General features: G+C 45.3%; 1 protein-coding gene across 1 annotated transcript in view; it reads left to right on the top strand.

The window, feature by feature from the left end:
- Positions 1-6,579, top strand: part of Cd101 (CD101 molecule) — a 46,340-nt gene extending 39,761 nt beyond the window's left edge. Inside the window, exon 11 of the mRNA XM_055628073.1 lies at positions 6,335-6,579. Within this exon, the coding sequence (XP_055484048.1) occupies positions 6,335-6,579 (245 nt within the window). The remainder of the gene's footprint in view (positions 1-6,334) is intronic.
- The last annotated feature ends 18,408 nt before the right edge of the window (positions 6,580-24,987 follow it).

The following is a 24,987-nucleotide window of genomic DNA, read 5'->3' as shown; positions in this document are numbered from 1 at the left end:
ATTTGTACTGGGGCTTAGGTAGAAGTCATTTACCGAGCAAGCAAACCAAGGCTTAGCAGGGGAGATAGGTCCAATGTGTGTAAGTTGAGCTTACACAACTCAAAGAGAATTTCCAAGAAGCGTTTATCTGGGAGATAGTGGGAATTCCATAGGTGAAACTGCACCCGACTTGTACACTAGGAACTATCATTGTGTGGCCAGTAATGACGCTCAAGGAGGGACACCCAAGCGAAGCACCCTGCGTCAGTAGTGGAGAACCAGAATAGCTTATCAGAAGGCAAGGGAAAGCCAGGAGACTGAGCAACACAAAGCAGCTGTTTAAGGTAAGAGCGGGGGTGCTAAAGAGATGCCTGAGTGCTTGAGAACACTGCTGTGCAACCGTGAGAACCCGAGTTCAGGTCCCGGTACCCAGGCAACAAACCAGGCATGACCTCATATGCACTTGTGACCCGGAACTGTTGGAGGCAAAGTTAGGAAGCTCTCTGGGGATTTGCTGCCTGCCAGCCTAGGTGAAAAGTAACGTGAGCCACGGGTACAGGAGAGACCCTGCCTTAAAGGGACAGGGCAGAGTGGTAGAGGAAGCCACCTGCAAATATTCCACCCACACACATACACACGAAGAATGGAAACACCTCCTCAGGACCTAAATGGTGGGAGCAGAAAAGCAATAAGAAAGGCAGCCTGAGGTGGCTGAGGAGCAGACACGTCAGATGCACGTTGCTTCCTCAAGACCTGTAAAGGGCAAGAGAGAAGACCATGAGAAATGGCAGAAAGCACTGGCGAATTTTAGGGTTCAAGCTGGTAGGCCCAGGAGCGGTACAGAGGGGAAGGGACAGTGGGGGGGGGGGATGAAGCCCATAGAACAGCCCAGCATCTAGCTGCTCCTCCATGCCACCCTTCCCCTTCTGCACCTAAGCCTTCCTGTCCCTCTGACTTACCTTCTCTTAGCCACTACCCTGCAGCTACCTGTACCACACACATCACTACTAGCGGACACATACTCTGAGAATACACAGGCATTGTGCGTCTTTCAGCTCTGGCCTGACACCCAAGATAGGCATCGATGTTTGCCAGCTCGAGGTCTTGTTCCTGCTGAGTGCCAATTCTGCATGTTGACAGAATCCAAATCAAATACAGTTTAATTTATCACTGCTCTTCATGTCTCTGCCTCCTCTGTTTGACCACGCCAGAGGTGGTTGGTTTTAGGGTGCAAGAAAGAGCCATGGATCACATGACTTGAGCAGAGGCAGACAGACATGTACTGGACCTTGCTGCCCTGCCATTATTATGATGATGACTCGATAGGGTAAGGGCCATAAGGCTGATTCTTTCTAACCTCACCTCCAGATCCTAAATACAAATGTGTTATCCTTTCATTTGGGATTTTTTTTTTTTTTGAGTTAAGGTTTCATAGATCCCAGGCTGTCCTCACACATGCTATTTAGCCAAGGATAACCTTCAACTTCTAATCCCCCTGCTTCTGCCTCTTCAGTGATAGGATTACACATCTACTTCATTACATCAAATTGATATGACACTGGGGATCAGACCCAGGGTCATATACATGCCAGGCAAGCATACTGCCAGTAATACTGTTCTGAAAAAAATCATCTTGATGCAGTGATAGGCCAGTCCCTAAGGCTTTGTATGGGGTTGGATTATTTGTGTCAGTATAATACTCATTATTATACCTCAGCTTTTATTTAGATGAGGGTTTATTTAGAAGTGGATTCTTAAAAAAGACATGCATTCCTACCACACTGAAGTTTCTAGAGAGGCCATGTGTTTCCTTTCCCCAGTGTTACTCAACAAGGTCTGCCTCAAAGCACTTAACTAACACCTGATGAAGGAATGAACAAGCTCACCTCCAATTAGGCTAAAACAGGAAGCTGTCAGGGGCCACTTGCTCTGAGATGTACTTGCTACAGAGATCAAACCCCACTCTTAATTCCTGGCAAGGGCTAGCTCTCTCAAGTGACCTCACATGGCCCAAGTTCTGAATGGAGATGTCGAGAGATTGGAAGCACCTTTATCCTCTCTCTCTCTCTCTCTCTCTCTCTCTCTCTCTCTCTCTCTCTCATCAGCATTTCTGAGGAAGTGTCCAAAAGAAAAGCTCTTCGTGTGTGCCTGGTTGTGGGCAGAAGGAAACTGTTCAGGATGAAGTGTGTTCATTATGTTTTTTTGGCTCCATTCTGCAGGCCTTGTACTTTGAGTCTGGGGCACTTACTTGGATTGATTCAAAATGCCAAACTATAATGGTTTTGAGTGTCACCAGTTCTCATCCAAATATGGGTGAGAGGCAGATGGTGGGAAATGGTGACTGCAGGATCCAGAGCAAACAGTGCCCTCCCCCGGGAGGCAATTGAGAAGCGCTGGAGCTGACAGTTGCTCGCTGTTGGCCAACTCAGCTCTGTGAAGAGGGCACTGTGCTGCCCTATGGTGGCAGATTGCTCCAAATGGAGCATCCTCCTCCCATGAAGACAGTTCCTTCATGCTGAAGGCTAGAGTCTCAGGGGCAGAATAGCCCAATACCAGATTTCTTACTATTTCCTGTGTGTCTGCCCCATTTCACCATCATCATACTGCCATCCCAGCATCTGTAAGACTTGCCACAGACTCACCTCCTGATTCCCTACCACCCCTGACTGGAGAGCAAGCCAGTGTATTAGTTTCTTTTTTATTGCTGTGATGAAACTCTGTGACCAAGGCAACTTATAGAACAAAGAATTGGTTTGGACTTTTGATTCCAGAGGGTTAGAGGCCATGACAGCCAAATAGAGGAGCAGTTAGCAGGCGCGACAGCTAGCATAGCCGCCGAGGGCTCACCCGTTGAACTGGAAGCACAAAGCAGAGAGAGCGAACCAGAATTGGTGTGGATTTTTAAACTCAAAGCCTGCCACAGCGACATACTTCCTCCAGCAAGGACATACCTCCTGAACCTCCCCAGACGGCACCAACAATTGGGGACCAAGTGTTCAAATGCCTGCGATGGATGGGGATTTCCCATTCAAATCACCACATCCAGAGTCTTCGAAAGAATCACTTGATTTTTTCCACTGAGGGGAAAGATTTGGACATGAAAGAAAGTGAGAAGTCTGTTGTGTTAGTCAGTTTCCCGTCTCTGGGACAGAGAACTGAGATAACATATAAGGATGAAGGACCTATTTTGTCTCACAGTTTTAGAGTTTTCAGGCCCAAGTTGATCATGGCTTTGGGCTAGCAGCAAGGTGGGTAAGAGGGTGTGGCACTGTGAGAAGCTTGTCACCTCTTGGCATCCTGGAAGCAGAGAGAGAAAGAGAGAGAGAGAAAGAGGGAGAGACAGAGAGACACAAAGAGACAGAGAGAACACCAGAATTCCACTGTCCCCTTTAAAGCTGTGCTCCCAATGACCTCTGACCTCCCACTGAGCCCCACCTCTTAAAGGACCCACTACTTTCCAGTAGCACCAAGCTGAGGCCAAACCTTTGCTATCTGGCCCTTTAGCAGACATTCCAGATCCAAACTAAGGAGCTGAGGTCTCTATGAAGACTCAGCAAGCTTGGAGAGGGTTGCCTGGGAGTTTCCCAGCATTCCCAGGAACATTCTAGCTAATGTCTGTTTGCTTGTCCACTCAACAAATGGCCTAGGTATTGTATTAAATATTATATTACATATTATCTCATCATATGGCAGCTTTATAGCTTATTATCCCTGCTTAGTTGTTAAGGTAACAAAGGATTTGGGGAGGTGAATAACTTATCCAGTGTTTGTAAGAGTGAGCAAAGAGGGAAGATTTGAACCAAGATCTCTCTGAAACAGAATTGGTGCTCATTCACTCCCCTGTCGGAATGCTCATGGCCAGTCTTTTAACAGGGACTCCCTGGCTCCATCCTCTCTCAATGAAAGGTCTTGGGTCTGGGGTCAAGAAAGACACCAAGGCAGAGTGTTCTTTTGGGTAAGAAGTTTATTCCCAGTGTTATTAATGCCAAGGATAGACAGCAGCATGGTGGGACACCCTAATGAGAGTTCAGGCCCACGGGCAAAGCAGGAGGTCCCCTCTGAGAGGTCTCAGGAAGGGGAAGGTTTCACATCATGTGTTTGCAGCCAGCCTATATCTGACTTACCTGCTGCTGCCGAGTGGGTGGGGTGGAGTGGAGAGGAGATTCCAGGAAAAAGATGCACAGCTCTGAGGACATGAAAAAAGCGAGAAAGAGGGGCCCATCTCGTTGAAGTGTACCCCATCATATGGGTGGAGCGACGCATCAACACTGCTACCCTTTCGATAGCTCAGGGAGTCTAACCTTGAGGTCTGTAAACTTCCTTGGGGAAGTGAAAATCATGGCTGCCTGTCATTCTCAGGAGTCTGGACACCTGAGGAGACTGTTTACACTTTCATAGATGGGCTCTCTGTAGGGGGCTTGCCATTTCCTGACAGTGGCTGTTGCTATAAAAAGAAGTTTCTGTCGGTAAGTACGGCTGAGCAGTCTGGCCTATTCTTTGACCATGCTTGCGAGCATCACTGCATGAGACTTGGGAGAGTAATTAGAGTCCACCTGGATCACTGGGGAGAAGAATGCAGGAGGAGGACAGAGAAGAGTTAACAATTAAACCAGCCTTGGTGACACACGTCTATAATCCCTCGCCTTTGGGAAGCCGAGGCAGGAAGATCATGAGTTCGAGGGTCATTCAGGCTATGTTGTGAGATTCTGCCTCAGAACAGAACAAACAAACAAAAAAAGGTCAAAATCGGTCTCTGTCTTTGATCACGTTTTTCAAGAAGAGAAAAATGAGATGCAAGATGAAGACTACAAACGAGAATAGGAAAAAAAATCCAGGCCACCAGCTTCTGCAGCCTCGTGCCAGCCCCTTTCAGAACTGACAGACGAACGTCCACCGAGGACCGTCACTCTGCATAGCATGACGGTGGCCACCCCGGTTCTGGCATGGGGCATACACTTGGCAGTTGATTCCTTTCTCAGGATCTTAGAGGCCTTCTAGAAGACATGCTTCACAAGAAACAAAGACACGTAAGACACAGTCCCACCCTCAAGGAGCTCGCAGTGCCAGCCTCAAGCAAATGTCTGGGTTCTCTCTTTATTCCCAGCAAAGAGGCAGTCTTCGGAGTTAGTGCATCTCTGAGGCCCCAAAGGGACTTTTTTTTTTTCCAGCAGAAGGTTGGTCAGAAATGACCTATTAAAACTGTTTTTATCGCCGAGAATCTATAATCTCGTAAATTCTGTGGCGTAACCTTTGAAGAAGAGAATGCTCGTGTCGTGGCAGCTTCCCAAGCAAAGCACAGCCACTGTTAGCATCAGATTGTTCAGAACAGCCCCAGTTTCAAATATGTCATAAGCGTAATTGGAAGACTACGGTGAGTATGGATTCCCGCTGAACGCCTCTACCCTGGGCCTTTGGCCATTAGCTCAGGGCGCCGTTTCCCAGCACCTGGGGCGCCTGGAGTCCCCTTAGCCCTGCTTCCTTGGGAAGTGGCCAGGAACTCCATTGCCCCACTTGTTTTTCTGCTGCTGCTGCCCTCCCAGCCAACTGCAGCTCCCAGGGGATCACGTGCTCTGGCAGGCCTCTGTACTGTATCTTTGACCCCGTGGCAGCGGTCAGTTTGGTTTCGCTCAGCTCAGCAAAAGTTCTTGAGCACATGTCTAGGCGCTGTGGACGATGCAGGAACGTAGGACATTGTTAGATGGTCTCAATCCAGGGAAGAAAGGAGCCTAAACAAAGGGCTCTGTGAAGTGGGGGTGGGGGTAAGAACTGGGCTGTGTAAGAAGTCTGGGAGAAATGAGATCCAACCAGACAGGGTCTGTGTGCAGTAGCTTAGGTACAGGAAATAACAGTTGAGCATGGGGGGCCAAGGAGCTGGGCTGGGCTACCTGTGTGACATGGGTCGGGAAGGAAGCACCCTCCTCCATACTTACAGCTGCTGTGGAGGGCAGCTCAGCGCACTGTGAGTTTCAGGAGCAGCAGTGGGAATAGCTCAGTTAAAAATTCAGGGCCAGCTACACAGTTGAGAACGAGGGCTGAATTATACATATCTTTTCCGAGGGAAGAAGATTAAAGGAAAGGGTTTCTTTTTTGTTTTGCTTTTCTTTTTTGGCTGGTGGTTCTAAGTAGGTCATTGGCAGCTCTATAGCTGCCATGGCCAGGCAGGGGAAGAGGTGTGTGTGGGGAATGTCCTCGGCCTGTTCTCCCAGTGCTCTGTCTTGTATTCTTGAAGGATGAAAGGCATGTGCCAAGCCGCCCTGTTATCTGCGCTGACCTGCCTATGATAGTGCATAGGGACTAATTGGCCCAGATAATTTGGACATTGATATCTCTCTTCTGTGTTTCTCTCTGGTTGCAGAACCCACCTTCTCCTCCAGGATCTGCTCCTCTGAACCCTTACTCTACTTCCTCATCGTCTGCCCCGTCATCCTGCTGTTGCTTCTGCTCCTTTCCCTCCTCTGTTTGTACCGGAAGGCCAGGAAGTTGTCTCGGCTGAGTCTCAGTGCAAAGAAAGAAGAAGCTCTCTGGGTGGGCATGAAAGGGACCACTGGAGAATGGAGCACACTTCGGAAGGAAGCCGGGGAGGAAGGTGAAGGCTGCTGAATTCGAGGTGCCCATGCTGGTGGAAGGAGTGTGGAGGAACCGGATTGGACCAGCCAGGGTGAATGAACTCTGCTTCAGACCTTGGCCAAGTTACCTAGGGACCAGAAAGCACATGTCGAGAGCCTCTGTTGTTTACCAGATCCTGTTAAGTGTTTCTTTGTGTAGCACCCATCGTACTTTTTTCTTTTTTCTTTCTTTCTTTTTTTTTTTTCTGTCCTTCAGAAGTAGATATCATCATTGCCTCAACTTACACAGACCTCACCTCCTGGAGGTTCAGCCCTCCTCTGGAAAGAGAAGAACACCAGCTGGTGAGCCTTCCTTCCTCTCCAGCATCACCTATTCCCTTGAAAACATCAGCTTGGCCCAGTCACGAGGGAAATCATTTTCTTCTAGATAAGAAATGTAGGAAAAACCTCATGTCAGGAAAGCAAGAAGAATTGAGAGCATGGACTTGGTTGCCCGGAATCTGACTCCCCAGTCAGTATGTAACTTTTTTTCTAGGCAGAAATCCAATTTTTTCCTAATCTCTTTTACAAATGCCTACTGAAAAGTGTAAGAGGAGGTGTCTAATCAATATTGGTTCTTTGACAAAAGGATAACATGTTGTGGGCTTTTTGAAGCTTTCATTTGGCTTTGTACTTTATGGTTTGGGGGAGGGTTTTTTGTTGTTTTTTTGTTTTGTTTTGTTTTGTTTTGTTTTCCTTGAGAAACGGTCTTACAATATAGCCCAGGTTAGCCTTGACCTTGATCTCACCATATATTCCTGCACTGTGTAATCTAGGCTTTCCTCCAATTTACAGTGGTCTTCTCCCTACCAAAGCCATCTTCTTTGTGCTGGGATTAGAAGCATGTGTTGGTGCTGGGAGTGGTATGCACACCTTTAATTCCAGAATGCAGGAGGCAGAGGCAGGTGGATCTCTGAGATTGAGGAGGCCACCCTGGTCTACACAGTGAATTCTAGGAAAACCAGAATTCAAAAAAACTATACAGAGAAACTCTGTCTTGGGGAGAAAAAAAAAAAAGAGGACAAAGAGGAAGAAGAAGGAGAAGGAGAAGAAACATGTTGGCATGCCTCATTTAAGAGTTAGTAGTCATTACTAAAGAACATCCCTGACTCCCAACTCCCAAAACCTCCTGTCTCCTCCTCACCCTGCCCCACCCCCCACAGCCTGCCACCATAGTGCTTGGCCAATGCCTTTTTTTCTTTGACAGTACTGGGTAGGAGGGAACAGTTTCAGTAGAACTTGGGAGAGGGGTCTGCCATAATGTTCCCTGTCAGAGTTCGGGCTCAAGGGAAGCAGCAGGTCAAGTCTGATTCCTGAGTTTCCTAATTTCACCATATAAAGTCGCAAGGGTGAGGCATCATAGTTTAAGGCTTTCAAGAGCTGTTTCCATTGTGCAGGCCTGGTTGTAGCCAGAACTGAAAATCAATCAAGTAAAGGACCTCAGATAACACATCTATTTATTGTCTGTGTGACCACCAGGGTTTCTTCAGTACTTAGTAATTTGCATTTCTAAGGAGAGTCATTTATTTTTAATTATTTTATCAGGCACACAGTCCTCTCCAAAGATAATTAGTTCCTTTGCTCCTTTGCAAGCAGATTATCAGTGGCTGTGACAACTCCCACCATAGACCTGCTGGTTCTTTAATCCAACTTCCTCTAAGGCCTCATTTGAATCATTCCAAATGTTTTCTTAAACAACCAAGCAACACATTAACTTCTTCTCTTCCAGGTAAGGATAAAAAGAAAAATGAAATTGAGGTCTTCAGAAATAGATATGGTGGCTCCCCCCATTTTTAGAGGTCTTTTAAAAAGATTATTATTTTATTTTGTGTAAGGGTAATTTGCCTGCATGCATGTCTGTGTTCCACACGAATGCAGGGACCACTAAGGTCAGAAGAGAGCATGATATCTCTTGGAACTGAAGTTACAAGTGGCTGTGAGCTGCCATGTGGGTGCTAGGAAAGGACCCCGGTCCTCTGGAAGAGTAGCTAGTGCTCTTAACTGCTGAGCCATCTCTCCAGCCCCCAGAATTTTACTTCGTAGCTATGGCTGGCCTGGAATTCACAATATAAACCGGCTAGCCTAGTACTCATGGAGACCTGCCTGCCTCCCTCTAGAAAGCATGAACTGTCAGGTCTGGAAGCAACGTGCATTTAAATTGAACCCTGGCCAGAGAGTCACGGAATACGCTGCAGCCCTTCCCGTCTGGTCCATTTCGGTACCCTCCCTACTTTCCCCCTCTCTCCTTACCTTTCACCTCCAAGTCGGGTGATACTTCTTTTCCATTGACCCCAGGACAGACCTTCTTAGGGCAGACAGAGCTTCTCCAGCCAGAGCGCAGCCAGGGGAAATACGTCCCCGAAACAGCCCCTGCTTGTCAGGCACTATGGTAAGCTAAAGGATAGTGACTGAAATATGTCCGCCTCCATAGCGGTATTGTCTGCCCCATCCTGGATGCTCGCTCTCTTTCATAGGCGGAATGAACAGCTCACCTGATTGCCTTAGGGCCACATTGCACTATTGGTCCAACAATCAGTAGGCACTGAACCCCCAAACTCCTTAACTTTTGAGTGTCGTGTGTGAGTGTGTGTGTGTGTTCTCTGTGTTGACCTGAGTGTGTATGTGTGCGGAGGCCAGAGGTAGACAATGGAATGTCTTCCTCAATCACTACTCTGCCCTATTTTTTTTTTTTTTTTCCTTTTTGAAGATTCTCTCACAGGACCTGAGCTCACCTGTTTTGGGCTTGACTGGCCGGTCAGTGAACCACCAGCCAGTGAACCACCAGGATGTGCTAGGCTTTGCTCCCCTCCCCCACTCCTGCCAACCCAGAGCTGGGATTGAAGGCATGTGTTAGCATAGTCTGCTCTTATGTCAGCACTGGGGACTCAAGTCCTCTTGCCTGTACAGCTGGCGTTTTACCCACCCAGCTGTGGTGCTTCTTGAATAAAATTAGCTTTGATCCAGCATAAATATATAAATATATATATATATATATTCTCTCTTGAGTTGTGCTTGTATTTGTTTTAGTGCTTGAACCTCATGGAGAGCTTCTCTTGTGCTTAGTGGTTGCAACTTTCCTGGTCTGTGTCCCCACCTGGCTTTACTTTCAGCTTTGTTCTAAATCCTCTTTGGCAGCTCGACAAGGCTTTATCGAGGGGATTGGCAAACCACAGCCCCGGGGCCCGATGCAGCCTACACCCACCCTTTAAATATAATTGACCGGAATATAGTCATTCTCATTCCCTTCCACTCTGTGCATGGCTGCCTTTGTGAGGAAATGACTACGGTGGGTGGTTGCTAAGGAGACCCCGTGTGCTGGTCGGTTTTCGTTGTCAACTTTGCACAGCTTGGACTCAACTTGGGGAGAGTCAGCCTCAATCGAGGAATTGCCTAGATCAGACTGAGCAGGAGGCTAGTCTCTGGGTGATTTTCTTGACTGCTGGTTGATCTAGGAGGGCCCAGCCCACTGTGGGCAGTACCGTCCCTAGGCAGGTGGGCCTGGGCTGTGTAAGGAAGCCAGCTTAGTGAGCCAGAGACTGAGCCAGCAAGCAGTGCTCCTCCTCCATGGCTCTTGCCTCAAGCTTCCCTCAATGATGGATTGCCACCCGTATGTATCAGACAAAGAAATCCTTCCTCCCCAGGTTGCTTTTGGTCGGAATGATTTTTTTTTTTCAAAGCAGCAGAAAGAAACCTAGAACATCATGTGACTTATAAAGCCAAAACCGATTTCCTTCTGACTCCTTACAGGGAGCGTTTGCCAGCTTCTGTCTCTTCTAGTTAACGTTCTGTCCTTTGTACCCATGTCTTATGCTCCTGAGACACTTGATTTGACCTATTACATCTACTCTTGTTGTGTATCTGGTGACTTAATAAACAGTCTTGGGCTCTCTGGACTGATTTTTGGTCCAAACCATTCTGTGCTTGGGATACTCCTGAGCAGGCTGGCGGTAAGGTTGGAAATCTCGCCACCCACAGACTCCTCGCCACTGTCTCTGAGCGAGACGAGCTGACACAGAGATGAGTAAGGCAGGCTGCTCCTTTCATTAGTTTTAGTCTTCTGAAGCATGTGTAACACTGATTTATTGCTGAAGATGAATGCAGCGGCGACAAGATGCGAGCCATGCTAATTCCTCATGACTGTTCAGAATTTATTCACCATCATGGAGTTTCTTGGCATCCTTCAAAGAAGGGCTTGTTTTTATCCCACAAGAAAGGGACCCGGGCTCAGTGAGGTTAGGACTTATCCAGGTCAACTAGCACTGTGCAATAACAAAAATTCAGGTTTACCAGGCTATCCTAAACTGCTGGTTCTCAGCCTTTGTAGTGTTGTGACCCCTTAATACAGTTCCTCATGTTGTGGTAACCCTAACCATAAAATTATTTGCATTGCTACTTCATAACTGTAATCTTGCTACTGTTATGAATCATAATGTAAATATCTGATATGCGACCCCCGTGAAAGGGCCATTGGACCCCCAAAGGAATCACAACCCGCAGGTTGAGAACTACCATCCTGGGTTATCTCATTACAAACACTGCACGCAAATTTATTGCTATGGGTGCGCAGAGGTGCGGGGGTTGGGGGAGGGTTCTGACGATGGCAATACACACAGTATATGGTTCAAAACAATGCCTATGCTTATTTTGTTTTCCGTGGCAGAGTTCATGGTGGTAGCAGCAATGCCCCACTCTAATAGTTTAGCCTAATAAAGCAGTTTGCTCACATCTCAGCAGCCGACTTATAAATAGATTTTAAACCACTTCAAATCATAAGCGAATGTCACTGTATCTCGATTTTTTTTCCGGGCCATACCTGTGCTCATATGAAATGAAATCAATAGTAGTAATTCAGATTTTACAGGCTTTTGTCACGGCTTGCTTACAACGGGGTCTTAGCCATCAATAATGCCCTTCGAATGTATCTAAGAATTCTGCAGGCTTCTGAGGATTCACGTGCATTCCCAAGTGAAGTCCCTCCCCATGATTCCCTGTTACTTAGTTGAGTATCACAGGCTCTGTGGAGCTTGCGATATTGGAGTATGAGAGGTGGGAAGGCAGCACTCACTGATTCTATCTATGTCACATTCCGCTCTAACCCCTTAGAGTTAATCCAAGGCGCTGTGACTTTCTGCTCTCTAGTTATTCTCTCGTGAAAATTGCTCTATTGACTTTGCAATACCTCCTTGGTAACATCTAAACGCTGACCAGTCCGGGACCAGACTGGAAGATGAACATTCATCCCTCCACTTCTGTCCCATGACTGAGGTACTGTGTACACGGCATCTTTCCCTTTGCTTCCTGTAGGGAGGTCATTCAGGCCTGCTTGAAGGAACGCTACCCCAGACAGGATCCAAGGTGTCTGGCACCCTCAGCTGGCACCTCTGTTACACTGGCTATTCATTTCACCCCTAAGGAACTAAGTGCTGTGACCACTTAGAAATGAGAGAAGTACCATAAAGGAGGTGCTATTGAACTGAGGATTAAAGGTAACGGCATATCTTTAAGAGAAAAGTTGAGTTGAGGTAAACAGTCAAGGCAGAGGAGACTCTCAAGGAAAATGCAATGCACAGAGTAGCTCTGGGTTGGTTTAAGTGTCACAGCCCGGAGAGGGCCAGGAGAAGGGGTCTCAAATGTGCATAGATACTTGGATTTTATAGTGACCATTGGCTAGCCAGGAATCATGGCTTAGCAGGGAAGGAGAGGTTAAGTGTTCGGGGAATGAAAATGACCAGTGAAGACTTTGGTTAACATTGGGCTAGGAAGGCAGTGGCACCCAAGTGAAGCAGGGCAGCTGGCTGGAAAACAATAATGGAGGTGGCATCAAGTTTGTGATTGTCTTGGGTGTAGAAAAGATTTATCAGAAAATTTCAAGTTTTAGGCAAACCTGGGCCACTTAACAAGACTTTGACTCAGAGACTCAACAAAAAAGGAGGAGGAGGAAGAAAAGGAAAAAATTCAAAGTATCACATGAAGGTCACAAAGTAGCTAATATTTATTTGTTAAATACAGTGACACATCATGATATATACAGAAACAGCAGACAGTTACATTTGTTACCTCAACTGTTTTTTTGTTCATCTTTTTTATTTGAGATAGGATTTTGCTATGTAGGCCAGGCTAGTCCTTGGCCTTGCCTTTGCCTCCTGAATGCTGGGATTATAGGTATGTGACATCATCATGCCTGCCTCCATTTACCCCTTTTTCCCCCATCACTTCTGCATTTAATTTGTCTGTTAGAAATGTGAAGCTTCTACCACATCATCTCTGAAACCAAAGTCTCTTCTGGACCAGCTACCAAATAGAGATGTTTTGTTGAAAGCATTTGCTGAAACAAAATGCCGCATTAGGTAAGGCCCGCAATTCTGAAGTTTACCAGGTATCATCTCCAGTGTATGAAAGTCCAAAGCAATTCTTTCTGTGAGGCAAGGAGTGGCCAGCTTTTGTTTTGATCTGCACATCCAAAATAGGATTCTTGATAACTCATCTCAACCTCCATCTTTCTTTTTTTTTTTTTTTTTTTTTTGGTATCTTGTGCTCCAGTTATAACAGATACTCACAGAATCCCAAACTGTGTTTCTGGTTGTGTGTTTTCTTATTGTGGAAACCTCTTTTCCCCTATGACTCTGACTAATCCCTTGAATTGTCCTCACAAAGTCTTAGGAGGAGAAAGCTGTACTGTTTATTCTTTTGTTTGCTTGTTCTAGACTGGATGAAATTCAGATAGAGTTGTGGTGCAAGACAGAATTTCAGAGCCATCCGTACCCACTGCTCACTCTTTGGTAACTGAGATTGTGCATGCTCCTGCTCTTCTTATATGGGAATGCTGCCGGGAAGCATTTCTGTACAGCTTGATTTCACGCATAGCACTACATGGAGAGACTCAATAACATGGAACCTGCCCTTATCACTAGTGAGAGTTTGCAGCTGGCAATGGTGACCAGAATAAGCCATTCTTCAACATGAGGGATTTTCAACATTTTAGTTATTAGTTATAACACTAATCACTAGGAGCGCAGAGCATTGGGGTTCATACTGTTTTCCCAGCACATGGGAGGTGGGGGCAGGAGGATCAGGAGTTCCTCAGCTGAATGATGAGGTCAAGGACAGTCTGTACTTCATGAAGTTCTACAAACAAAGAGAAAATAATCATTGAGAGTCCTGAGCAGATAAAATAGATACACACTATGACAATAGCAGTTAGTGACCTTTGATAACACACATAAGTGTGTGTGCAGGGAGTCCCAAATTGAAGCATATACCATTAATAGCTCTTGTACGATAATACTATAGAGCAAGGATCATCAACTCAGATTTAAGCAGGTAAATTAAAAGGAAAACAATTTGTCTGAGGAGAATCCTTAGGGAGTAATGCAGACAGAGGTATTTGGAGCATGCATTTCTATTTAAAGACACTCAGATCCAAGGTAATATATGAGATAATTGTGCAAGGAATTAGAAGGCTTTAGAGGATGGGTTCAATCCTTCGAATCCTGCAGCACATCCTGAAGCTATCAACAGATACCAAACCCCACCATAAAAAGCGTCTCAAGGTCATGACTACAGCCACAGATCACAAAGCTGTTTTGCTATTTCACCATTCAAAAGTAGTTCTACCATACATTGCAAATGAATTTCTGTATAACAGATGAGGTGGACAGCTTTAGTACTGCTGTTGGGGATGTAAGACAGCATAGCTGTTGTGAGCAAGCAATAGGTCCATTCATTTCTTTTCCTTATCTTGTTGGCATTATCTTACTGTGAAAATAGAAATGGAATTACCATATAATTCAGTAACTTTGCTCCTGAGTTCATACCCAAATTATTGAAAGCAAAGACATGAAGAGACCTTGTATGCCCATGTTCATAGCAGCAGCATGTACAATAACCAAAACTCTAAGGCAACCCAACGTCAACGGATATGTGAATCAATTAACAGAATATGATATTCTCTACATAATATTAGTCATCCTTTTAAAAAGGAAGGACATTGTGAGACATACTACAACATGATGAACCTTGGAGACGCTGTAAGGGAAGCGTCCTGATCATAAATGGGTAGGTGGTTGTATGATTCTCTCATAGGAAGTGCCTGGAGTAATCAAATTTATAGAGACATAGAGTCCAATAGGGCTAAGTGGTGGGGAAATGTGGGATATTTGTTTAATTCATTAGAGGGCTTTCATTTGGGAAGCTGAAAAACTCACTGAGACTGGGTGGTGGTGATTGCACAACAGCGTGCAATACCGCTGAAACCGGCACGGAAGTGGAAAGAATAGTACATTTTTATGTAGATTTTTAGCACATTTAAAAGTGCAGCGGCTGACAGACTGCTCAGTTGGCTTTGGTGGGTAAGCTTGAGGGTGTGAGTTTCAGCCTCAGAACTCACATAAAAAATAAAAATAAAAATAAATTTAAAAGGTCCTGGTGTGTGGCAAGTACCTTAATCCCAGAGGATTTCTGGGGAGGCAGAAACAGGTGGATCCCTGGCACTCACTGACCAGCCTGCATAGTTGAACCAGAACCAGTGAACCCTTAGGTCAATAAGAGACGCTGTCTCAAAAGTCAAGGTGAACAGCTTCTGATGAAAATCATCTGAGCTTGGCCTCCGACTGCCACCTGTATGTGAAAAAACACATACACAGGAACATGCACACACACACACACACACACACATACACAAAGAGAGAGAGAGGGAGCAAAATATAAGATAAAACACCAAAGTTTCTTCCCCACAATTATCTTGTTACTCTGATGTCATATTGCTAAAGAGTATCTCTTTTTTTCATGTAGTAACATTGAGAACAAAAAATGACACCAATGCTATAATTTATATACTATTTAAGAAACCATTGCTTAGCTAGGTGTCAAGGTACAGGTTATAATTTTAACTCTTGGGAGACAGAGACAGGAGGACCATGAGTTCGAGGCCAGTCTCAGCTACATAGACCCTTTTTCAAACAAAGAGGGGAAAAAGGTGTGTGTGTGTGTGTGTGCGTGCGTGTGTGTGTCCGGGGCAAGCATTGTATTACATGCCTCTAGTTCCAGACCTTGTCTCAAAAACAAAGCAAAACATAAAAAACATTTAGACTATGCTCTATAGACTTTAATGATACATCAAATCACAATCAACTGTGATCTAATCACAATTTACCACTGTGCATGTTTTATTAAGAAATGCAAAACCGGTTTACCATGCAAAATTCAATCTATGTAAATCACTGTGTTAACAGAAAGAGAGAAATGTTTCATCATCTCAGTAGGTGCAAGGAAAAAATTTAATAGTTTTTAGTGCTCATGTCCAATACATTTCTCAGAAAACAGACAATAGAGGAGAACTGTCTCAAGTTAACTAGAATTATATCTCTTGAATACCCAACTGAAAGTTCTTGTAATACAATCCTGTAACGGTTCCCCGGTGCTCAGCAACGTTGGAGGCACCATTCTGCCCTTAAAACCCATCACAGATCCCAATCCTTGGCAAAATAGGAACAAAGACTTAGCCCATAGTTCCATGAAAGTCCTGAGTAAATAGTCCCTTAGTGTACTAACCTTGTTTTCTTGATTCTGCAGTTTTGCTTTGTGCTAACTGAAGTGTGCCAGAAGTGTGTGCAGAGAAGACAAAGGGCTATAAGGCTAGGGGCTGCATGATTTGGGCAAGTTTCCCATGAAGCCACTGGCCGGCAATAAAGACTTTTCTTTCATATTTAAGAGTGTCCGTGTGGTTGTCTCTGTTTGGCTTACCTCACAATACAACAGGACAAGGAAATAAGGAGCAAAAAGATTGAAACATAAACTGTCTTTATTTTCAGGTGCATTTTTCTATTGTTCTAGCTCCTATTTGGGTTTCCTGAAAAATGCAATCAGTGCATTTTCAGGAAACCCAAATAGGAGCTAGAACAATAGAAAAATTGAACTGTAGTTTGATATAAAATAATTTATAAATCATATTTATAATAGAATGAAGTATCAAATGCATTGGAATAAATTTTTAAAATAAGTGGAAGAATTCTACATTTGAAACTATAAATAAGACATTGCTGGGCTAAAAAAGACCTATTATAGAAAGACTATTTTCATAGTTAAAGGCTCAGCATCATTAACATGTCGATTATCTTTGAGTTGATCTACTGACATAAAACAGCTGTTAACAATGCAGGAAGGGGGCAAACTTGCTCCCTAGTGAATATGTGGCAGTACATGGAGACATTTTTGGTGTCACATCTTGGGGAAGTGCTAGTGAATAAGAGACTAGGTATTTTCCTGAACACCCTGAAATGTATAGAACAGCTCCCCCCCCCCATAGTAAATACATGTGAAGCCCCAGACTTCATTAGTGTCACACTTAATGGAATCCTGACTCAAATCCCAGCTCTTTTTAGGCATCAATATGCTCATTCCAATACTAAATAAAAATAAAAAATCATTTTGGCTCCAGAAGATCTTATATATATATATGTATAGTTAACAGGATTACATGATCAGATTCCAGGAAATTCTATAAAATGCAATAATTTCTATTATTGCTGCTACTTTAAATACTTTTAAATTAAAAATTGAGAATCAAATAGATGACTGACGTTGCGGAATTTTAGTATGAAAGAACAATGATGGGGTGCACATATTCAATAAGCATCCTGTGGTATTGACTGTGTGGCAAGCCTTATACCAAGAGCCAGGCAGTAGCTGCTGACAAAGTTCCTTCTCTTAGCAAAGCGGGAAGTGGAGTGAACATTTATTTCATGAAGCAGCTGTCACAGGTTTAGAAGGATTGAATCTCTGTGACAATGCTGGGAAGAAAATGGCTTCAGTTGGAGTTCTCCAGAGAAACAGAAACAACAGGATCCAAGCAGAGATGTAAGAGGAGTTTTGTTTGGGGAATTGTTTCAGTTCTGGAGGCAGTGAAATCTCTAGTACAATATTTGTGGGCCAGAGACCCAGTAAAGCTAATGTGTGATTTAATCAGAACCCAGAGGCCTGAGAAACTAGGGGAGCTCGTGAGGTGATTCCCACACTGAGGCCGAAGGCCTGAGAACTGAAGAGCAAAGACAGTAGGCCTTGCAGCCCCATGGATCAAAAGCCCTGGTGTTCAAGGCAGAAGATGGACATCCCTGCTGAAGAAGAGAATAGGTGCCCTTTCTCCAGCTTTTGTTCTATTCTTGCTAGTAACCGTTTGTAGCTACCAACCTGGAGGCTGATCTTTTTGTTTAATTATTTTAGATTTATTTTATGTGCATTGAATGCTTTGCCTGCAGGGTATTTTTATGCACTCCAGTGTGCATGGAGACTACAGAGGTCCACAAAGGGGTGTCAGAACTTCTGGAACCGGAGTTATAGATGGTTGTGAGCCACCATGTGAGTACTGTGAATTGAACCTGGGTCCTCTGCAAGAGTAACAGGACTTTTAACCATGACTCCAGCTCTCCAATCCACAGGGCTGCTCTTTACATGGCTTACTTGCTCGTGTCTTCCCGAAGCATCCTCTCGGACATACCCAGGAACAATATTTTATTAGTTACCTGGTTGTTCTTTAGCCCAATCAAGCTGACACGTGCACTTACCCATTACAAGTATAAAACAGGGGAAACACAGTTCTGTCTTATGATCGCTAAGAATTATGGCCCCCAAAGCATTGCTCCTCTCTCACAGTATTCGAGACCCTACCCTCTCATTAACAGAGACACATAAGTAATGTGATAATAGCAAGAGGACTCTGGGACAACAGCAATGGTAGAGCCTAGGGCCCTGTAAATGCCAGCTAGCTCTTGAGATTAGGAAACAAGGGGACCCCTTTGCACTCAACCCTGACTTTCACAGTTTCTTTCAGCCCAATACATGTCGAGTGCATGGCCATTCTGTGTTGCCTTATGAAGCAGGCTACAGACACAGGAGAGTGGTTTTTGTTTGTTTGTTTGGTTGGTTTTGGTTTTGGTTTTTTGTGATGGTCTCCTGTCACTGAAGGCAGATGCTACAAATTCTCAAGGCCATCTTTAGGGAGTCCTTGCATTGTTTAGTGGCCTGTCTGGCAGCAACTGTTTTACCACCCTGCTGCCTGCAGAAAATTGAGGGTTCTCTAGTGGTCACTGCTCAAGATACGACCTGCTCAATGAAAGGGTGTTGATATCAGAATGACCCATGTTCCCTTATGCATGGCTCAAATGCCTTCTAAGCCCTGAAGCCAACAAACAGCACTTCCGTGCTTGGAGAACAGCTCTACTGAGCCAGAAACTTGAGCAGAGCTGCAGGCATCTATAGCGACAGGGCTACGGCTGAGCGGCAGGGCTCAGCTTCCAAAACGTAAGCTCTAGAGTGGGTGGCCCACTCTGCCCAGCATCAGGTCCTAAAATGTAGGTTCATATAAGTATACCTGTGGTGTCTGAGTGAGGAAAGGCATCCAGCAAGGAACGAAAAAAAGCATCATTCATCACCGTGCTTGCTTCTCCTGTGTCACCTGCCCAGTTCAGTAGTTTGTCCTTTGTAGTGGAGGTTTTGGTTTCTTTAAAAACCTAGTTATATTATGTAAACGAACATTTCAAAGAACGCTTGAAGGAGACAGACAGAGAAAGATGGCGGTTGCTGCTGCGGTTGCTGGTTTGCTGTTTAGCTAGACTATTAGATATCCTAACTCTCCTGATGACTGAGATTGGTATGAACCCAAAGAACCCAACAACCCTAAACAGCCAGAAGCAGCCAAAGAGAACTCCGCCCCTTCTCCTCTACCTAGTGTTGGGCAGTGGAGAAGAGAGGTAGAAAAATAAGAAACCCCAAATAAAAATAGAGTTTAAAAAATAGCGCCAACAGTCCTTCTTCATGAAAGACATAGTAAACACAGGAGCCCTCACCAAGAAGCAAACTTCAGTAAGACAGATTGAAGCTACTAAATACTACTTCTCACCACCTGCTTTGACTTTTTGTCCCTTTTAGAGCCACAAATGAAGTTAATATCTTGACAGGGGCTTGGCAGGGCTCAGTGCGAGGCTTAAATGACATGGCAGTGAGGGAGTTGGCATTCATACCTTCAGACATTGTTCTCATTTCTGACCAGATCTCATTTTACTCCTTTCTATGACCAAAAAGGAAACACTGGCTCCCTGTGTTTCAATTGCTAGCATTCTGCCGGGGAGAGCAAGCTGTGGGGTTTGCACACAGGCAGAGACTCAGTCACAAAACAGGATTACTGCCCTTTTCTCAGCCATCGAGGCAAATGGAAAGAGGGTTTCAGGAAAGAATCCAGCTACCAGGGCAAGGGGAGCAGTGGAACATTTGGATAATGTGGTCTGGGCACTTTCCAGTTAAATGAGAAGCCAGTGTGGTTTAGTCCAGGGGTTCAAAGCAAAGATATATAAATACACAGAAAATAATGAGAAATGGAGCCACTGGAGACGCCTATCCTGGGACACATTATACCTGTATTAATTAGCTAATTCAATTTACATGTAGATTTGAGTGCAAATGGCACATTTGGAAAAACATTGTATGTGGAAACATATGCTGTGGTAGATAGTAAACAATTAGCTTGGGAATTGTATTGGTGTGCTTGGGCCCAGAGCAAAACACCAGAGGAGGGTGACTGACACAACAGACATTTATTTTCTCACAGTTCTCAAGGCTGAATCCCAAACCTATCTTTTCTGTTCATTTCTCTCTCTCTCTCTCTCCCTCTCTCTCTCCTACACACACACACACACACACACACACACACAGGCATATGTATGCCACGACACACTTGTGGCTTTAAGAGGACAGCCTTGGGTGTTGGACTCTGCCTCTCCTCATGTTTGAGGCAGAGTAGCATTTGTAGCTGCATATGCCAGACTAGCTGGTCCCCAAGCTTCCCGGGGTTTTCTCTACTCAGTTTCCAATCTCAGTGTACGAGAACTGGTCTTACAGGCATGTGCTACTGCGCTAGTGTTTACCTAGGTTCTGGGGACCCAAACCCAGGCCTTCACACTTGCAAGGTGGCAAAAGCTTACCGACTAAGCCATCTCCCCAGCCCTTTTGCATCTTCTGCTAAGGGCATTAATCATTGTCACAGAGCCTCACATTTAGAACCTCCGCTAACTCTAACTGCCCCCCTAAAGCACCATCTCTCAGTATCAGGGCATTGGCTTCAATGTATGAAATGTGGGGAACATAATACCATAACATAATTGTCAGGATAATCAAGGAGCTATTTGTCCTGAATTTACCCTATGTGAATGTTCTTAAAGTCTGGTAACAGTTTTCAATGGAGGTAAGTTATGTGGGTGCTATAGGCTTTGTATGTTTTATTGTACAAATGTATTCTCTCTCTCTCTCCCTCTCTCTCTCTCCCTCTCTCTTAAGTATACAACCTAAAAGCAAAATTAGTCAAATGAAGTGAGCACAATTTCCCCACCTGCCACTTAGCCATGCTCCAGCTCTTCCATGAGAAGTAAGCAATCGCCGAAGTGGCAGGAATGGTGTCATCATGAAAAAGTTTTAAGAACGCAGAGAGATTGCTTAAGGATGCATGCAAAGCCCTGGGTAGGGACACAGAGAGCCGGGATGTGACTGCTCCCACCATAGTCGTCCAGCAATGCTGCTTTCACCTGTCCTACACTGAAGAAGAACTGCCCTGAGGGAGGGAGGGAGGGGGTAGAGGAACAAGCGGGAATGAAAGAGGAATGGAAGAGAAGAAACAGAATAGTTAGCTCATCACGGTGAGAAAGCAGAAATAACAGGCAGCAGCCCGAAGAGGGAAGAACCGCCGTTTCCCTGCTCCTTTTTGGGCTCTCTGATTCCCACCCAGTAACACCAGTAGCTTGGATGGCCCCAGTGCAGGAAAGACTGCCAGCTCTTAGAAGTCCTTTAGGTAGCCTGAGAGGCTGAGGTAGCAAGTGTCAGAGAGTTTAGGTAGTCTTTCTGCCTCACTGGCACAGTAGACAATATTGTGTGTGAAAACAAGACTGTGGGCTTCCAGTTATAATGAGGTAATGTCAGTCCAGGAAACAGGGTGAGGAAGTGTTAAAGAGGAAGTGATGATGAGGCAAGCTGGGCCGTGTGGTTCAGCCAGGCTTTTGCACTGTGGTACATAAGGAGGTGGCCTCAGATCTCATCAAAATAGCTAACTCCTCTCACTGTGAGCTCATGCAGGAAAAAAAAAAAAATCCCTCACTTAGAATGTTCTGAGCCTTCATCTAAATACATGTAAACCTTGAGAGAAGACCGAAAAAGGAGAGGGTGGAGGAGGCAGACTGGGTCAGGAGTAGGAAGTGAGAGATGCTGTGAGGCAAATCAGCAAGATAGGAGGTGATGTGGCTGAATGAATCAGCAGCCTAATGTAAGACAAGAGCTTTGTCCTAAAGAGTCATATCCCTGCGGCCTTTGGCTTTTTCCTGTGCGAATCACCAAGAAAAAGCCAGGCCAGGTTAGCCTCACTTCTCATTTTCCAGCATGCTTTGAATTTGGATGAGTAAAGGGACAACCACAGGGCAGTGTCCCTGAACAATGGCAATAGAGTGAACACTGTGAAACTCCATTCTTGACTGAGGGACTATGATGTCATGTTTACCTAGAGGGACGTGCTGCCTGCCTCAGCCTTTTTATAGGCAGCACTGCCAAAGGTAGGGTAGGTGGGCTTGTCAAGGGTTCAATAAGGAGCAGTACTAATAAGCCAGCCTTAGAAGGAAGAGTCAAAGAGACCTGGACAAGCTAGAAGGATGGATCAAACTAACAAGATGAAATTCAGAACCCATGGTTAAGTTCAAGTAAATTAGACGCACCGTATTTCTTGAGTCCATGTGTGAAAAATGAAAGTTGTGGTCTTGGTTGATTGCATACTTAATATAAATTATTAGCATGGCATATTTGCTGTAAAGAGAGAAGAGAGGAGGAGCCACATAATAAACCGGTCAGAGCCAAAAATAAAGGAGAGAACTGTCCCACTGTATTCTCATTTGAGCTGCCTGAGGTGAAGCAAATACCCCTTGAAAAGCATCACTGAGGGGGGGGGCCCAGAGGAGAGAATGGCAACAGTTGGAATGGACTCTCTGGAGGAAAAAAAAATGCACATGATATGTGACGAGGATGAAACGGCCATGTTAGAATATTTTAAACGGACATCAGACAAGACTTGATGTACCCCATATAACTTCGGTTGACAAGAAGGTGGACGTTGCAGACAGAAAGGTTCCCTCTCAGTAGGCGAGAGACTTCACTGACAAGTGTGATAATAATAGAGAACTGACTGTGAGCAAGAGTGTTTGTGCCACATCCATTAGGGATGCTGTGGAAGGGACCAGAGAGCACACTAAGCGGTATTAAGGTTCCTTCCACTCTAGTTTCATGCACCTATGTAACAGGTATATGCTGAATTTCTATGCCTTAGGAAGAGTGCTGAACAAAACAAGTCTCTGACCTTGGCGCGTATGTGTAATCGGCGGAAGAGACGGACAATGAGCAAGCAAGCAGACAGCTATGTGCTTAGTGCTGTGTGGAAGATGAGGGGGACTGCCACAGAGCAGCAAGGAAGGGGCTCTGTGGAGACGCACACAGGGCAAGGGCGGCAGAGCCACGCTCAGGCTGAGGCCTCACCGGTGAGGGGCCGGCCTTCTACAGGCTTGGGAAAAGCAGCGGGGACTGATGGTGAAGGATGGACAGAGGCCTTAGGGCAAAGGAAAGCTTGGCATTTGGAGGAGTTGAAGGCTGGTGGGGCAGGCGTGTGGTAAGCACGTGGCAGGACTGCAGCAGGGAGGAAGGAGAAATGGACTGGGCCAGATCCTATAGACCCAGGGAGGATTTATATCTTTCTTCAACTTAATAGAAAGCCATTGGCCGGGGAGAGGGGAGTTGCTCAGAGAAACAGCAGAGTCAATCATGCTTTTAAAAAGTTGGTGTCTCTTGAATATTTTTGTTGCCTTTGAATATTTTTTATTCTTTGAAAGTTTTAATATATTTATATAACATATATTGATCTTATCCAGCCACTAGCACCTCCTCAAACTCCTCATACCTCCCCCCCCACACACCCCATCTCCTTCCCAACTCCATGCTATCTTTCACAAATTGTTATTAAGACCCTGGAGACCAACTTGTACTTCCTATATGAACGTGGGTGTGGGATCACCCACAGGCACACGACCATGTTCTCAAAGGACAGCGACTTTCCCTCCCACACTAGCTATCAACTGCAGATAGCTTCTCTGATGGGAGTGGATCCTCAGCTCCCTACCCTTAAGCTGCGTTAGACTTTTGACCGTCTCAATCATGTATAGGTCCTGTGTAGGTAACCAGCTGCTGTGAATTAATGCAGACAACAGCCACGTCGTGACCAATAGTCAGGACTTCATACATCTCGTCCCTATTCGTTGCCTCTTTCCTGAAGTTCCCTATACCCGGACATATACCCAAAGGGCTTATATCCTCCTACAGAGATAACTACAGATTCATGCTCCTTGAGGCTCAAGTCACAATTGAATCACTCAAGATGCCCATCAATTGACAAACGGATAGGAAAAAAAAATGTGGTTCACCTACACAATGGAGTACTACTCAGTTGTAAGGAAAAGTGAAATCATGACACTTAAAGGCAAACGTATGGAACTGGAGACATTATAGTGAGTGAGCCTACCCAGGCACAGAAAACCAGGTTGCAGGTTATCCTCATGTGTGCATTCTAGCTCTAAATCTTTTGTTCTGTACGTTTAGCTTGGAGTACAGTGGAAGCCAGGATCCTAGAAACGGGCCACTGGGGGGTGAACACCTTAAGGAGGGAGGGAGAGTAAAATAAAGGTAAAATGAATGTAGAAGAGGGGAAAGGTTCAGCATGGAGGAGGCTGGGGGTAGGGAAACAGGTTTGGCAGAAAGGTTAACCAAACAAATGGCGCATGAAAAACTCTGTGGAAGCCAATGGTATTCTATCCCCCAAAGAAATTTTCATTGCTCTTGGTTGCCCATCATACCTATATGGTATGACCCCATTTCTGAAGACAATACTCACTTGGGATGCAGGACAGAGAGAAATCAATCATGAACTGACCAGGAAACGTTCTCCCTGCTGGCTGGCTTACAACAGTGTCTGAAGGTGCTTGTGGGGAAGGAACACATCAGTGGTCTTGCCCAGCGCTGGACCCAGCATGCTACGATACCAGCCCGCCAGGAAAAATGTCCACACTGGTGAAGGTAGTATGGCATGACTATTTGGAGACAAGCCAACTGCTTTCTGACCAGATATGAGGCCTGATCCACAGGGAAAACTTCATGTCTGAGACAGCAAACCTGGTCAAAAGCCATGGCTGAGGGAACCGTATGCCCTAGAGGAGAACCTACCGCTGCTGTTTCGCCAAATGGCCGTCTTGTCAACCTGCACTGTAAATATTTCTGTTTACAACCATAGACTTGTGCCACTCTCAACTTTGGTCAGAGGAGCTTCTTTTTTGCGGCGGGC

Source organism: Psammomys obesus, unplaced genomic scaffold (assembly GCF_907164565.1).
Source record: "Psammomys obesus unplaced genomic scaffold, mPsaObe1.curated_primary_1811, whole genome shotgun sequence".
Lineage (NCBI taxonomy): Eukaryota > Metazoa > Chordata > Mammalia > Rodentia > Muridae > Psammomys > Psammomys obesus.
The sequence above is the reverse complement of the archived record's forward strand: the minus strand, read 5'-3'. Positions and strand labels throughout refer to the sequence as shown.